Source organism: Colletotrichum orchidophilum (genome assembly GCF_001831195.1).
Source record: "Colletotrichum orchidophilum strain IMI 309357 chromosome Unknown Scaffold_7.1, whole genome shotgun sequence".
Lineage (NCBI taxonomy): Eukaryota > Fungi > Ascomycota > Sordariomycetes > Glomerellales > Glomerellaceae > Colletotrichum > Colletotrichum orchidophilum.
The window spans coordinates 93,040-110,070 of record NW_019172963.1 but is presented as its reverse complement, the minus strand read 5'-3'; the positions used below and the strand labels follow the sequence as shown (position 1 = coordinate 110,070).

The window sequence follows — 17,031 nt, the reverse complement described above, 5'->3', positions numbered from 1 at the left end:
ATATGCGCGTTCGGGGAAAGGTAAGTCAGGTACGGAGGTGCCGTTCAAAAGTTTTGGCTGAAAGGTACAAAACCCCCCCTGCGTGGGCAGGGGTATTGACAGGGGTATTAACAGGGGCCAATCTCGCCGCCGTTCTAACTAATATCGCCGCTATTATGAATAGTGTTAATTTAATTACTGAGAATAAGAATAGTATTAATTTTAGCTTATTAACGGTATTTACCGGTATTACGGCCTTTTTTATAATTATTCCCGCTTTTTAAAGCGATAATTTATTAAATATAAACTAAGACGCGTTCTATTTAACATCGGATTTGATTTTAAAGTAGTTTTTCTTAATAATCGAGCTACGCTTTTATTATATCTATCTTATTTTTTAATATTCTTTTCTCAATAGTTTTCCTTTTTATATAAGGCTAATAGGGCTTAATTAGGTTAAGATCTAAAGAATTACTATACTAAAATAGTTTTTAAATATTATAAAAATTATACGTATAGTAGATAAATTAGTAGTCGTAAGCTGGCGCCTTATCTTTTTAAATTAACGTATTAAGGCTTAAGAGCTTTATAAATAAAAATAATTTTAGAAAAAGGATTTCACAGCGATATTAATATTAATTAATACCTTTTTTTTTTTTTTATATAATAGCTTTTTATTACTTTCGTTTTATACCTAAGTTAGTTTACGGCTAAATAAGTTCTAAAAAGCTAATCGCTTTATTTATATATCTAACTCCTATTCTTAATATTTAATTAGTTTTAACTAATAGTTAAAATTAGCGATCTTAAGCTTAGCCTCTTTTTTTTCCGTAGCGGTCTTAAGCTACTAAACGTAAATAGGGCCTTTTTTATCATATAAAAAAGAGCTTTAAAATATAAATTTAGAGAAGCCCTTCTACCGCTTACGTATATATAAATGAATATATACTTCGTTAAGTCGTCGCTAGAGTCGGTAGCCTCCTTTACGGTAGTTTAGTATTATTAAAGTCTCGTCTAATTATATTACTTTTTTCTAATTATCAAGGGTCTAATAGGCGTAGTCTTAGCATTATTTAAGCTTTTATTACCTTATCTTCTTTATTAAACCGGGCTTTTTAATAGGTTTAGTTTTATAAAAGCTAGTGCGGCGAAATATATACTAAACGGTAATAATAAAGACGTTAATACTTTTATTTTTTAATAAATCTTTAATAATATTAGCGTAATTCTTTTCGTAGCCGTAGCGGTTATAATAAATTTTATTAATAATAAATATAATAGTTATTTTAGTAGTTTTTTTTAGCCGGCCGGCTCGGGGGGTAGCTTTATAATATTTAAGAAGGATTTCGAGGGTAGGAACGGTAAAATCGAAGCCTTTACTTTTAATATATAAAATAATATTATTAATAGTTTAAGTAAATAAAAAAAGAGCTTTTAAGATTTCTTTAGTAGATTTTCCGCTATTAATAGGGCTATAAAAAGCTAAGATTATTACCTTAATAGCTAAGGGTATATTCTTTTTAAACGCTATAATAAAGAGGAAAAAGAGGCCTTTATAATAGCGGATATCCGACGATTTTAGTATTTTGATAGAAGTGGCGGTGTAAGGTGGAAGTTAATAATTAATCGGGCCTAGGCTGGGGGCCTTGTGGTTAAAAAGCAAAATATATTGATCTAGACCGTAAATAGAAGGTGGCTAGCCTAATTAGGTAAGGCGCGCTTTAAAGTGGGGTAAAATCACCACTAGCGCTGACTAGCGTCGATTATCGCCTCTGTACTCTTCAGCCAAAACTTTTGAACGGCACGTCCGTACGCAGGCTTGACTCGACGAGCGGGCCAGATTTGGCTCCGATGGTGAGAATCAGGCGGGTGCAAGTAAGGTAAGCATGGTTATCGATGGGGGGATTGGGCTATAATTTGGCGAAACGCAAACGTGGCGAGAATGAGCACCATTGTGGCATCGATAGTTAATGCGGCATACCCAGGCAGGGAATTTGGTCTTTGATAAGCTTAATTGCGTAAGATGACAGGGGACCATGCTCATATTGAACATTGACATGCTCGCTTCGGTGAACCCCTGCCCATATTCCATGTGTTGTCACTTTTGCTGACAGGTGCTGAGGCAAGCTGGGCTGTATCGTGAACGGTGGCGTTTGTTGAGGCGCTCAGAGGCGAGAGCAGATGGGTTGATCAACAAGACCGACCTGGAATCTTTGCGCACTCTCGGAGCCGTTACCTTCGTATCCGCGGTTCGTCACATCTCACCACCGGCGACAGTCGCCCCAAGCCGGCATCTCGATTTCTATGCCGTTCCCGTGGAGGGTTCAAACGGTCGACGAGTTGACTGGTCGATTGCGCCCAGGTTGAGTGAGCGTGAGCAGCGCGAGTGAGTGTGTAGTTTGTAGCGGCTTGGATTGGCTGGAATATCCGTACACCCTGCCAGCATTATTCTGCTGCACTTGCTGCAAGTCCCCTGCCGAATACGAAGAATTGGCAGGTTGGACACACCTCGAAAAAAAAAATGGAACTGCAGCCACATACTCCAGGCCAGATGCACCGCCCTTGAAAATACATCAATTTCTCTTCATTAATTTATTTATTCTCACACGGATTAAATTTTGCCGTTATTTTTGACAGGATAATCGTGCATGTACCTGCCAACACCCTACTGTAACAGCGCAAAATTGGGCGCTACTTGACGGACCCGTAACAACGTATCGGATGATTTGGAGATCATGACGGGTAAACAAATATTGGGTCTGAACTTGATCTTGCCGGGCTTCGAGTCTTGAGCTTCTATCAGGCCCACTAGCATCACCGGTTGGTTGAAATCAGCCATGGCTCAGCCACTTGTCCGGCCGGCAGAGGTGCTTTCTATGTACGTAGTGGGTAATCACGACCTTTTGGCATGGCATCTAACGGACCTCGTCGGCATTCTCAGGTGCAGACATATCCGCACATGTCTCGAGAGACGAAAGATGGATGACGTGAACTCCACCTGCGGAACCTGCAGCATTTGCAACGTTCGCAGGGAAATACGAGATCGATAGGCGTTGCAGTACCTCGGGGCCTCTTCGCTGAGGGTAACAATGAACAAAGACCTGATCAGCTCATGAGACTTTCCGCCGTCCTGGACCGCCAGAGTCAGGTATCGCGCCGCTGTCTCAGCTTTTCTTAGCGGTGTCATCATTGCTTTGAGTGTCGTTCTCAGTTAGCTTGCTGGTCTACCAAGGTTTAGGCGTTCCAGAAGCTCCATCTGATATTTGTTAGCGCCCTATGACATTATCCATTTTTTTTTAATATTTCTTTTTTCCTGCAGTCCAAGAAAAGATCTTCCCCTGTGGCTAGTGAGCCGGGCGCCCGTTGCTCATTTGCTTAGCGTGTGCGTATTGCATGGCACCAAGCATAAACATACCCCTGTTCGCACCACGGACCCATGCCGTCCTCGCCGCTTTAATGGTATGCAGAGCAGAGACATGGACAATTTGGTATCTGTTTTCTTTCTCATTGACGAGAAGCCCTGCGAGAAGCTGCGTATATCACTTTCGTAAGGCGCGGGAAGAATAAGTACGTCTCTGTTGATCGACTTTTCGCTTTTCGATTTGGCCCTATCTGCGTCTCTGTAACCCCCCCGAAGACTCCTCGGTACGTCATCATAGCCCTGTGGCAGATGCCATTCAGCTTCTTTGTTGTTCGCTTTGAGGCATTGGAAAAGTTCCGGATTCGTCATCCCCATGTCTTTGTCTTTGCAGCCGCAGTCTTGTGAAACAGTCGAGGTGGTGAAGAGCTCCCAAGGCAAGGCGTGACGGCAGTTTCGTATGGAATGGCTGTGCCCCTCCCACCAAGGGTCTGGTCTCCTGTGGATATTCTCTTGCACGACGCAGCCACGACCAAGGGTCCAGCTCCAAGTTGTAGCTATTGATTGTTAGCACCTCCGCCGGTGAGTGTCTTTCTCAGCCAGCCTGAATTGTCGCCGTGCGGCCTCGGCATGGCTGAACAAGGCATCGTGCAACAGGAGGATATCCGGCCATGTTCCGCGAACCCATAGAGTGCCAGACTAGTGGCGCAAGGAGATAAGAGCGGACGGCTTTATTCACGCTGCAGGAAACTTCTCCCCAGCTTATCGCCCCAAGTCAATTTAGAGGCTTGCTCGGCTGGCTGCTGAGATTGGCGTCATCTGTTGTAGTGATTCATGGCTGAGAAACAGATGCCGGTAACAATGACTAGGCGTTCGATGGTCCCTCACTTTCTATGGGACAGGAGCAATATCGCTCTCCATAATGACCAACAGCTCCGATGAATGCGGCTCAATCTCTCAGTCGTGCCGACAGTTTCGCGCTGAATTCTTCAGGTGGCAGCGGGTTGTTGAATACACTCGCTAGTGGCTCTTATGTGGTAGAGGGCCACGAGGGCTCAATAAGTCGGACATCAAAGTTTGGCAACCAACTGAATCCGTTGCTATTCCTAGCGGCGAAAGCATCAAATGCAGGCCGAAATACTGCACATAGTTGTTGACATCAAAGCTTTGACTTGAGAGGAGATATGTACATTTGCCAGGAGGGCGGTGCTGACTAGTAGCGGTTCTCAAGCAAGCAGCGACCATGTGTCAGTCGTGGCGGTCAGCCGTTCTTTTGCCCTAGCGCTGTGATTGATGCAGGTGAGTGAAGCCTGGTGAAATCTGGCAGATACGAGACGTAGGCTGTGTGCGGCCTCGTGGGCCCAGTGAGAATCGGGCAGATAATGACATTGTATCCTTCGGCGGTGGAGATGGAACGTTGAAATCTTCGGTGCTTTGTGCAGTGTACGGCGCCGGAGATGATGGATGACCAAGGACGCTCTCGGTCTCGCACGATTTCTCAGGTGTAGTGCTGCACAGGGAGCACGGTGAGCAAAAAACAAAGAGACGGGTAGATTCCAAGCAGAAACGGCGCCGGCATCAACTCGGGATACGATCCGGGTTGTAGTAGGTGGCACGGGTTGGATCGCGACTTTGACAGGGCGGTCATGTCGATCCCTGAGTGGTCGGCACGGCGTATCCGCGCATGCGGCTCAAGAGGGCTCTCTGTGTGTGTGCGTGGGAGGCAGCGGCATCAACAGTCGCGAGAAGAGACTTGACAATCAGGTAGTCTAAGAAAAGAACTCTCTTGGTTGGCGATGAGGTTTGAAAGGAAAGGAAGCGGGACAGTGGACGGATGCAGCTTAGATGTGCCACGAGTGAAAATGACAGAGCGCCACCCCGGTAACCGCTCATCTTCTATCGGCCGCCATGGCTACCTGCGTCGGTTTATTACCAAAGGCCAAAGTCCCAAGCCTGGCTCCAGGCTTGCGTGTTCTCTGTTGATCCAGATAGAGGATAGCTCCTGCGGCGGAATGAGGTGAGGAAGCAAGTCCGAGCCCGAGGATGGGACACAAAGGTCAAGCTGACAAGCCGAGAAACAATGGAACCAAGTCAGGTAAGGAACCTTGGACCGCCGAAGGAGTTCTCGGTGCCTTCCATTTCCTCCCGGCAACACTTAGTGTGCTTGCCACGCACCCACGCTTGCTTGGAGTGTCCGAGGACCCACCTTTGGTCTCCTACGAGGCCCATCAGACAAGGAAAAGCACAGACCAAAGAAAGGCTTCGGCTCAGGCACAGGCACGGCGCCAAAGTAGGGTAAGCGGAGCCCGGTGGCCCGTCTCCTTCTATCCTTGTCAATCTTCGGCCGGCTAGCCCCTCCCTTATCCCTGATCCCGGTCCCACCCCCTGGGACAACCTCCCACACCCCTCCCTCTTCCCTTGTTCCTTGCTTTTCTGCTTAGAATGACTTTCATTGGCCCAATGTCTCTCGTCGCCCGCAATAATTCTCACTTCCACCTTCCAATTCAGCATACAGAGTTGTCCCTTGTCCTTGGCAGCCACGATATCCTCAGTCGTCTTTCCTCAGGTTCCCCAACTCCCAGACCACGCCCCCCTGTCCCTATTGTTGCTCTTGCCGTATCCGGGCATCATGGGTTCGGCCCTGAAAGTACGTTGCAGTGGTTTTTTTTTTATATGTCTTTTTGAGTATTTTCCGCCTCCTAGCCTCTGTACTCATATTATTCTTCCGCGTGGGCTAGACCCATTAAAGCCAAGCTGCTAATTTCCACTGCAGGCTTCTCTATCCAGTCTCGCCTGCACGTTGTCCCATTAAACACTGCAGCGTCGCCCTTTTTTTCTTCTTTTCCGACCCGAAAGGAGAACGTGATATTCCCAGTTATTGCTGCTTTTCCAAGCGCGTCTTTCTTTTGCATCCCCCCCCCTCTTCCCCTTCCGATCCCTCGCATCGTCAACACCTCAGACTAGTGATCCCGGCTTCAGCGTGGCGAGCACCGCGAAGATCTCCAACACCAGGACACGGCTGCTACCATAAGGTCGCTAGCACATCACATCATATCCCAACCCACGGGAACCCAGTCACGCCTCCTAGATAAACCGTGCAGACCAGGGCAGCGCCCCAGCGTCCGATTGTCGTCTTCCCACCACCGTTCCCAGCATCCAGTTGCCGGAACCTTGACTCGTCGTGCCTCAACCGCGAAAAAGGCAAAGAATAGGTACTGTACCAGTCCAGTCCGTCCACCCGCTGGTACCGGGCAATTCTTGCAAATCCCTCCACCACGTCCCCTCTCACGTCCCATCCCGTTCGCTCCCCTAGGCAACAGCAGCTCGTGTAAGACGAGGAACGGTGTATCCGTCGCTACCACTCGCCGTATGGCATCCCATCCCACACACCCCCTTGCTCTGTCTTCTGCCTCTAGTCTGCACTCTAGCCAAAGCTTTCAAGTCTGGCTAGGCAATCTCTCTCGCTCTCTCTCTCCTCTGTCAACCATCCCACCACCATTACCCACCTTACTCTCCCCTCTGCTGCCCACTACCTGCGCTCGCTCTGTCCGCCGGTCCCTCGTCTCCAAGACTGGCTTGCTGCGCTATCCCCTGGTCGCGTTGGCGAGGCCTCATCGACGCTTTGCCCGATTGGACTGGCCTTGTTTCTCGCCGCTCCTCGTTATCCTCCTGCTGCTGTGTCTCTCTCTCCTCAATATCCTCTCCATCCCTCCCTCGTCTACGACTACTATTTGGCTTGCCTTCCCTTCTCTCATCCCTCGAGATCGTCTACAAGACTAACCTTCAAGGCGCCCATCAGAGACCCGAGGTTGTTTGCACTTTCTTGTGCCTCCTCTTAGGCTTATCACTCGCCTCACGGTCCACATTCCTCGACTCGACTCGACTTTAATTCGACTCGACCCGACAACCCGGCGCCTTCGTCCATGGTTGCTTGAACATTTCCATACATTCGCTTTTGTCGACCTCTGGTTCCACTTGGAAGCCTGCACACTCGCTGCCACTCCCTGCCAAATTGACCTCTACCTCGGCCAGGTCACTTGCCCCAGCCTTGGCTTCATCGTCTAGTCAAGCTTCCTTGGGTCTATCCGAGCTTGAACACGGCAGCTTCCACTGCATTGCTCTCGTGTGACATACAGAGGTGCGCTGCTATCAGGTTGTGCTAGTTCCACTGGAGCAAGCTTGTGACTGCGGACAAGACTAACAGTATCAAAGTAGCTTGAATCGTCCCGCACTTGGTCGACAACTCTCTGAACACTCTCAGAGGCTACCACCCCCGTCATCAACACGATGGGTATCGGTAGCTATTTTAAGTCTGAGAAGCCTGAAGCTTCTGGCCATGGTAGCCCGCCACAGTCCGGTCGCGGCAACCCGGCCCAAGTCATGGAAAAGGACTCCAACATAACAAGCACGAACGATATGGAACTCCAGCCGCCCACTCCTCGCTACAACTCTAGACCTCAGTCCATCTCTGGCCGATCGACGCATTCCAATGGCAGCTCCATGTTCCTCGACGACATCAAACATGAGGTCATGGTTAACTACCTCTACCAGCAGCAATGCTCTCACCTCTGGGTCAGTGATGGATCCGGCGAGGTCGAGGGTGTTCTCCTGCGCAAGGCCAGGGGTCAATACATGGCATGCCCTCCGCAGTTGGGCACCTCCCCATTCGCTCAGGCTTGCGCAGCTCTCAATGTCCAGTGCGCCATGACTGTGAATTCGCGTGTCATCAAGACCTTCCTTCAGTGGTCTCCCGACGCTGTCGACGTCCCTCTGATGAACGGTCTCCGCGTCCAGATTTTGCCCACCATCGAGGACCTTCCCAGAGCGAGAAAGCATCAATTCGCAGCCTTCATCGCTGCTGAGGGTCTTCTCATTGTCTGGGACGACGATGCGCTCCATCTTGTCCAGAGAGCCAAGGCTATCGAGTCCGAGCTCATGGAGCTCGTCTGGAAAGCTGGTGCTGAAGATGAGGAGGGTGACGAGAAAAAGGGTCCCAATGTCGGCGAGTACGAGATTGACGAGGAGAGCGGTCAAATCAAGCCCGAAAAACGCCCTGTTCACCTCCTGAACACCTACCTGGTGTCCATCACTCTTGTCCTCGTTGTTGTTTCCCTCGGCGCTGCTTGGAGACAACTCGCAATCGAAGTCTCCGTTGACGGAGAGTACCTTCGTCTGGCCCTTGTCGCCCTCTTCCCGCTTCAGATCTTCTTTACCCTGTTCTTCGCCCAAGTCATTGTCGGTTGCTTGGCTCAGATCTTTGGACCTATCCGCCAGTTGACGATCAACTCCAAGTTTTACTCGGCTCGTCCTCCTCCCAGACTTCAGAGTTCGTTCCTACCCCACGTTACCGTCCAATGCCCCGTGTACAAGGAGGGTCTGGGTGGTGTCATTGTCCCCACTGTCAAGTCCATTAAGCAAGCCATGTCCACCTATGAACTTCAAGGTGGCTCTGCCAATATGTTTATGAACGACGATGGTCTCCAGTTGATTTCCGAGGAGGAGCGCCGAGCTCGCATCGAGTTCTACGCCGACAACAGCATCGGATGGGTTGCCCGCCCCAAGCACGGCGAGAATGGCTTCACCCGTAAGGGCAAGTTCAAGAAGGCATCCAACATGAACTTCGGCTTGATGATCTCCCTCAAGGTCGAAGAGAAGCTCCAGGCCATTAACCGCCCCAACGAATGGACCCAGCACGACGAAGCCCAGGCTTATGAGCAGGCTCTCAAGGAAGTTCTCGAGGATGATGGCCGCGCATGGGCTGACGGTAACATTCGTGTTGGCGACTACATTCTCATCATCGACTCTGACACCCAAGTTCCTGCTGATTGCTTCCTCGACGCCGTTTCCGAAATGGAGCAGTCTCCCGATGTCGGTATCATGCAATTCTCATCTGGTGTAATGCAGGTTGTTCACACCTACTTTGAGAACGGCATCACCTTCTTCACCAACCTCATCTACAGCGCCATTCGGTACACTGTGTCCAACGGTGATGTTGCGCCTTTCGTCGGTCACAACGCTATGCTTCGTTGGAGTGCCATTCAGCAGGTTGGCTACTTTGACGAGGACGGTTATGAAAAGTTCTGGTCCGAGTCGCACGTATCTGAGGACTTCGACATGTCGCTTCGTCTCCAGTGCAATGGATATATCATTCGGTTAGCTGCTTGGGCCGGCGAAGGTTTCAAGGAAGGTGTATCTCTTACTGTCTACGATGAGCTTGCCCGTTGGGAGAAGTACGCCTATGGCTGCAACGAGCTTCTCTTCCACCCCATTCGCACTTGGCTCTGGAGAGGCCCTTTTACCCCGCTGTTCCGCACCTTCTTGTTCAGCAACATTCGTTTCACCTCCAAGATCACCGTCATCTCATACATTGGTACTTACTACGCCATCGGTGCCGCCTGGATCATGACCTCGGTCAACTATTTCCTCATGGGCTGGTATAACGGTTACCTTGACAAGTACTACGTCGACTCGTGGCAGGTCTGGTTCTCCATCATCATTGTCTTCAATGGTCTCGGAAACGTTGCCCTCGCGGTCATGCGCTACCGTGTGGGTGAGAAGAGCCTGTTGATGGCCTTCTTTGAGAACCTTAAGTGGACTTTCCTGCTCGCCATCTTCCTCGGCGGTCTCAGCCTGCACGTCAGCCAGGCTCTTTTGGCCCACATGTTCGAGATCGACATGACATGGGGTTCGACTTCCAAGGAAGCCGAGTTCTCCAACTTCTTCATCGAGGTGCCCAAGGTCTTGAAGAAGGTAAGCTCTTATATAGCCCCCTCATCCCTTGCTAAAGCCAGTCGTTGGCTCCACATTCCAGTGGTGCTTATTCATGGCCATGCATTCCACTTTCAAATATCTCGTATCCAATTTGAGCCGATGCTAACGTGCTGGGACTAGTTCAAATTCTCCATGCTCTTCTCCTGCATCTTTATTGCCGGCATGATCATTCTTGCCGTTGCCGACTTCGTCCCCCACGACTGGCGCATTACCGACTTTGTTGCCATTCTCCCCATGGCCACCGTCTCGGCCAGTCACTTGCTCCTGCCCATCGCTCTCAACCCCGCGCTCATGACCTTCTCGTGGTAAACAAATCCACGTCGAATCTAATGCTATTTACTATTTTCACGAGCCGTACGAGGCGACAAACTTTGTATAGTGGGCGCTTCCCGCAACGATATAGACATGGGGACGGAGTTGCGAGGTGCTTTGATACCTAGATCCTAGCTTGAGCAAACCACGACATGATCAGTGGAGCTCTTGTATGTTTTCATTTCCTTTCTACCATCTCTCAAAAGATATCACGTAAAGCATCTTTACCAATTATATTCAAAGCTTAATTTTATGACTATGAGGTGGGATCATCACGGATACAAAGGATCGGGGATATAGGTTGGACCACAGGATAGGGCACGAAGTAGATGATGGTCACTAGACACACACACACGCCCAAATATTGGCATCTTGCTCTAATAGCACAAATTTAGAACAAAACGAGTCGTGCCTTGAATTTCTTACCCTTGGTGTGTTATATCATCAAGTCGCCTTCAATTGATGTCAAACATAATTGCTCTTAAGACCTCGGTATAGTGCTGGGATATGTGCCACATCGGGAAATGCCTGGAGGCTCAATTCATGTTTTCCAGCGGCAGACCCTCCTGATCGAGACCGGCATCTAATGCTCAGGGACTGACCAGCAGACCTATCGTGGCAGCCTAGTGATGGTGGGCATGATAGCGACTCATATCTTGAGGTCCCATTCCGTTGTTGTGGTATCGCTTTTGAGCAATCACATACATACGCGAGACACTTAAAAGTTGGATGATTGCAAGATTGATTCGAATCGAGTCGTTCCATCGTTTAAAATAGCTGTCTAGGGGGTGTCTTTGTCATGTCTTACGCGACGACAATCTCTGATGGTGAGGGGAAAGAAGGAAAAAACACAAAAACCCACAAGAGAAAACATTGAAAAACTTGAAAAAACAGGAAGCTCATCCCGCCCATCCTGGATCCCGTCTATATGCAGAACGCCTTCTAATCCCGTCTGAACACGGACTGGGGGGAGAGGAACGACATCTCTATTGACCACCCCCATCCACTCTATCCCCAAGATATCTCTGAAAGCAAAATCCCAACTTTTTCTTTGTAAAAGAGGGAGTTCGACCAAGATTGTATGTCGTCTGTATGTCTGGTCATACTCTCTTTTTCCTTTTGAACCAGTACCACAGAAGAAAAACAGGTATCGCTCGTTATTAACCTTCTTTCGTGAGTCGTCGTAAAGCTACTTATTCCTCGTCGTCCGTGTCGAGAGGGTGGGGTGTTCCCTTGGGGCTGTTGAGCCACTCAATGTGTCTGAGGCGGCGACGGACCTCCTGCTCCTTGAGCTCCTTCTTGGTCTTCTTCTTCTTCTTCCTGGAGCGGAACTTCATTTCCGAGTTGTCCTCGGCGCCCGAGTTGACGGCGCTGTTGACGGCACTGTTGGCGACGGAGGAGACGGCGGTGGAAGCCAAGGCGCTTCCGGGCGCGCTGTTGTCCTCGAAGGAGCCGAGGTTGATGGCGGCGTTGCCGCGGAGGGCGACACGGCCGTCGTTGACGTGCCACTGCTCAGAGCACAGGGCACCGACGAACTCCTCGTTATGGGAAATGAGGATGACGCCGCCCTTGAACTCGCGAATGGCGACAGCGAGACCGCCGAGGGAGTCACGATCCAAGAAGTTAGTAGGCTCATCGAGAACCAGCAAGTGAGGGTTGTTCCACATGGCACCAGCGATGACGACCTTGACCTTCTGACCACCGGACAGGGAGCCGATCTCGTTGTGGTTGGCAATCTCGGGGTCCAGGCCGAGGTCCTCAAAGTGCTTGGAGATGACGGTGGGTTGGAGCTCTCGGTAACCGAGACCCTCGCGAGAGGCCTCGTGGTCATCGAACTCTTGGAGGAGCTTGTTGAAACCCCACTCGATCATGGTCTCACGGGACACCTGGGTGTTATACTTGGGAAGGTATCCGCGCCATTTGCTGCTTCGTGTTAGATTGTGTGCCATGTATTCGAGGGTTGGATTGCATGCTTACATTTCGTATTGGAAGGTCTTCTTGTACTTTTGACGACCAACGATAGTCTCAAGTTGACGAGGAGACTTGCCATCCTTGAGGTCGATGAGCTTCTCCATCTGTTCGCGATCCTTGTCGGAGAGCATACGGGTTTGCTTCATGTGGACCTCGCGATCATCACCGTTGGCGTAGCGCCACTGCAAGTACTGGTTGGGAGTCTTCTCAAGATGCATCTCGACGTGCTCGAGGGCGTGCTGCTTAATGTAACCGATACGCAAGTTGGGGTGCTTCTCGACCTTTCCGGTGCTGGGGATGACCTCGCCAGTGAGGATCTTGATGAGAGTGGACTTGCCAGCACCGTTGGGGCCAATAATAGCCACTCTGGACGACAGAGTAAGCTGGCAAGTGACCTCGGCCAGAGAAGGCTTGGGAGCCTTGGGGTATTGGTATGAGACGTTGGTCATGCGGATGATGGCACGGGTCAGGGACTTGACACCAGTCAGGATACCCGGAGGCGGGAACTTGAACTGAACCTGGGAAGCAGAGAGCGTGTAGTAGCTCTTTGCCTCGGGGCGGAGCTGGACGAAGTTGGCCAGGTTACCCTTGTAGCACGCAAGCTTCTTATTAGGCTCGTAGTGGTAGATATCCGTCGTGACGTTGTCGAGGAAGCCGGAGTCGTGAGAAACAATCAAGCTGGTGATGTCGGGGTGGGTCTTGAGGTAGTTCTCGAGCCAAGCAATGTTGGCAACATCCAAGTGGTTAGTAGGTTCGTCCAGCAACAGGACGTCGGCGCCCTTCAGCATGGCACGAGCCAAAGCCAGCTTCATCTTCCAACCTCCGGAAAGAGAGCCGACCTTGTGCGACTGGCGCTCGTCGGGGCCACTGCCGAAGCCAAACTCATCAAGAACCTCGACGACCTTGGCACGACCGCGAGACGCGATCTCTTCATTCTTCAGGACAAAGTCCAAGATGCTGATGTCGGCATCCTCGCCCTGGTTGTGTTCGACATAGATGGTACGAAGGACATCCTGAGGAGGGAAACCCTCGAGCTTGCCGTTGGCGATACTGCGCATCAGTGTGGACTTGCCGGCACCGTTGCGACCGCAAAGGCCGTAGCGGTGACCCTTGAGCAGTCTCAGGTTGGCGTGGGAAAGCAGCAGCATACCACCGTATGCCAGGGAAAAGTGGGCATTGACAATCTCCGTCTCGCCATCGTCCTCCTTCTCAGGAACACCGTATTTGCGCTCGTCCTCCTCAACGTAGTATCTCTGAACGCTCTCAGCGATGGCAGTGTTGGAACCCGGCGTCAACGCCTGCAGGTAAGGCGCGATGCGCGCAGAGATGCGCTGAACGAAACGGTGGTTTACGTCCTCAGCAACCTGATCGCAGATGTAGGTGCGGGCCAGCTTGTAAATGTCGGTTGCCGCAAGGCCTCCGCTCTTCTTGATCTCGGCATCGAGGATCTTGCCAACGTCCTCGCCAGAAACACGCTCAATGACATCCGTGTCGTCACCCATGGCCTTCTCGATAACGTCCAGCGCTCTCTTAGCCAGCTCTCGGACCTCGGGGAGGGAGGCGCGGTCGTAGACACCCTTGACGCCAGGCTGTAACTTGGGCAGGAAGGTTCTGGCCTCGATCGGGTCGTGGACCAGCTTTGTCAAGTTCTCAACGACGACAACAGTCTGGCGGAGAACCTCCTGAGCGGTACTGGGGGTGTTGAGGGAACGCTCCAACAGGGGCGTCAAGAGAGCAAGGACGGGAGAGGTGACGATGGCAACAAAGGTTGTCATGGACAGCGCATGGATGGCCTTGCGGAGAGTCTCGGTCGAGGGGTGGTGCATAGTCTCGATGAGGAGGGGAACGCGAGGAGCGACATCGTCGTTGGAAAGGAGTGCGGTGAGCGCGGTCATGGTCAGGACAGCCTGCTTCTCGACCTCGGTCTTGAGGTCGTGCATGCCGCCCTCAACGATGGGAATGAGGCCAGCGAGCTTGGTTCCGATGGCCTCGCGGAGGACATCTTGCTCTTCAGCCTGCTCCTGCGTGGAGCCGACAGTCTGCTTGGCCTTGTCGGCGACCTTCTGGAGCAAGAGGAAGGCAGCAGCTGTTCCCTGCCATTTTCCGGTCCTCTTTGACAGGTAGGCGTGGAGGACGGGCAATAGACCGACAACGAGAGCCTCAGGGCTCAGGTTGTTGAAGAGAGCGTCCAGCGCATATTGGGCAGACTCGCGGACGACGGAGCCCTTGTCGGACAGGGCATCGAGAGCGCAAGGTACCAGGCTGCTATCCTCAACAAGGAAAACAACCTCGCTCAGAGGCGACTTGGGGGGTATGCGCTCAAAGAGGGCACCCAAGAGATTCTGAGCGCACTCGCGAAGCTGAGGGGACTTCTTGTTGGCGGCAGCCTTCTTGATCTCGGCGAGAATGCCATAATGGGTCAGACCCTGGTATCCGACCGTGTTGTTCAGGACTTCGCAAAGACCGTAGGCGGCATCGACAGAGGCGGCGGAGGTGGTTGCGGTGAAGATCGAGTTCAGGAAGGCGGAAACTTCCTCCTGGGATGGCGGGGGAGGGGCATCGCCCTTGGCCACGACGGTCATGTTCGCTTGGTGTTGTTCCTGCGATAAGGGCGGGGTTACAGGGTGAGGCATGGAAGCGACGACAACCAGCACTTGGAGAGAGGGGTCGGAGGATTGGAAAGAACAAGAGAGGGAGGGAGAGAGAGAGAGCGCGCGCGAAAAGAAAAGGGACCTCGCTTCTGCAATTTCGAAGGAGGGAAACGGTGGTTTTCGCGGGAAAAAGGCGATACTCTCGTCTGTCCTCTCTCTCGTGGGACGGGGAGTTTGTGTGTGTAGGTCGTCAGCAACAGGTGTCCCTCCGTCGCAACACAGATTTTTTTTTAGATTGGGCAAGTCTGGGCGCGATTTTTCCCTCTTTGTTCCTCCTCCACCAGCAGAATCGCATCCTTGGCCCATGTGAAAAAATAAAAAATTCAACTTATCCCGCCCCCTATCGGGGACGTCTCATTGGATGCAGGCCCCTTCTCATCTCCACCTTCACCCCCAATCTCTGTAGCGGTACGTACCGAGGGGCTCCGTACCTCATCTTTTTCGCTCCGCTGTGAAGGCCTCTTGATGCCCGAATTACCAATCCGAGGACGCAACTCTACGTCGCCGCGCACGTTGCCCGGCAAGAAAAAGATCCTCAAGGGTCCAGCGGGGAATTTTTCACCTCCCCTTCAGCTTTCCGGGTAATTCCTCCCAAGAGACTAAGTCGTTCCGGCGTGGTTGCTCCGGTCCCGGCGCCAAAATCCCGTTGAAGAAGCCCGGCTCACCCCGCGGTTGCGGTCCCGTCTCAGCGTCGGCGTAAGAGCATCGGCGGCTAAGAGCTCACTGTCCCTTGATTTCGTTTCAAAAATACGGCAAAGTCTAACTTGTGACTTTGTTGAGTGTGTAGGAGCCTCTTATCAGCGAGGAAACAAAGCAGGCAGCGTTGCTTCCCATTTCCCCCAATATTCTTGAGGTATTAATTACCCTGGCAAGCCTTCTTCTTACTGCAAATCCATCACGCTCTTCCCTACTCCCCCCCCAAAAGAAAAAAATCCATTTCCTTCATGGAAACGGGCTGGACGAAGCAAGGATCTATAAGAGGTAAAATGAACGGCCATGATTGAAAAATGCATGATGTATTGAACGACCCAACGAACCTTTTCACATGTGGCCGCCCTGGGAAGCAGAGTTTCGGCTACAGCCGTTCGCAAGTTGAGACTGCAGTGCTGGTCGCTTTTGGTTTTGGTAGGTGGTCTCATCGCCCTTACTATTCTTCCATCCTCATCGCACGAATCGCCCGAGATGACTTCGTTGCCGTCGGTGGAATGGAATCTCGACCGCCACGGCCCCTCCGCCACCCAAGACTTCTCGAGACCGCTGTGCCAATCTGGAACCATCGCTCAACAGAAATCTGACTTGCAGACTGACTTGTCTCGCGGCGCAAGTCAAGCCTCGCTGAGAGGCTGAAAAAGCCTCGTGGGACTTGAGGTAGACACGGCTCGGTGATGGTGCCGTGAGTATATGTCTGCCCTGAGATGAGTAGCAAGCTAGCCAGTCTGATGCATGACTTCGGCATGAAAGCATGGTTGGACCAGAACACCCTTCAGACGAATTGAGTAACCTCGTAGTCAATTTCTCGATAGCCTGGAACGCTTCCACCCGTGGCGTTTGGATCATTCTCTGCCTCCCCGCCATGCATTGGTTTTGCTTCTCGCATCGGTCCCGCGCATTCTCTTCGTCGGCCTTGGAATGCTGCTGAGCGCATCGTTGGTCATAAAAATCTACTTGCGACATCATGTTTCTCTTTTCCGAGGCTGGAGGAGGAAAACTCGAGCGAAATTGAGGACCGACGTACTTGCTTTTCCCATCCCGTCTCAGCTGATGGACTTCCACTGCTGGAAAACATGTCGACGATAGATGGTTTCTCGCGTCACATTAAGAGGAAAACGTGATGTCAGGTTGATCAAAGGAAATAGGTGGTCATGAGCACCTGATATGGTTTGTCGGTTTTCGTTCATGTCTCTATTTGAGCTTTTAGGCCCGCTAGTGGATCACTCAGTATCGCATCTTGAGAATTGAATATTCTCTGCGCCTACTCCTATCATATGG

General features: G+C 51.2%; 2 protein-coding genes across 2 annotated transcripts; one reads left to right on the top strand and one right to left on the bottom strand.

Annotated features, from left to right (window-relative positions):
* Positions 1 to 7,624: 7,624 nt before the first annotated feature.
* CORC01_01337 (uncharacterized protein) lies at positions 7,625 to 10,417 on the top strand (the record flags this gene model as incomplete). The annotated part of the gene is made up of 2 exons (XM_022612993.1): positions 7,625 to 10,087; positions 10,229 to 10,417. The coding sequence occupies 2 exons, from the start codon at positions 7,625 to 7,627 to the stop codon at positions 10,415 to 10,417; spliced, it is 2,652 nt and encodes an 883-aa protein (XP_022480421.1).
* A 1,196-nt stretch (positions 10,418 to 11,613) lies between these two features.
* On the bottom strand, positions 11,614 to 14,973 carry CORC01_01336 (ABC transporter; the record flags this gene model as incomplete). The annotated part of the gene is made up of 2 exons (XM_022612992.1): positions 11,614 to 12,343; positions 12,398 to 14,973. The coding sequence occupies 2 exons, from the start codon at positions 14,971 to 14,973 to the stop codon at positions 11,614 to 11,616; spliced, it is 3,306 nt and encodes a 1,101-aa protein (XP_022480420.1).
* Between the last annotated feature and the right edge of the window lie 2,058 nt (positions 14,974 to 17,031).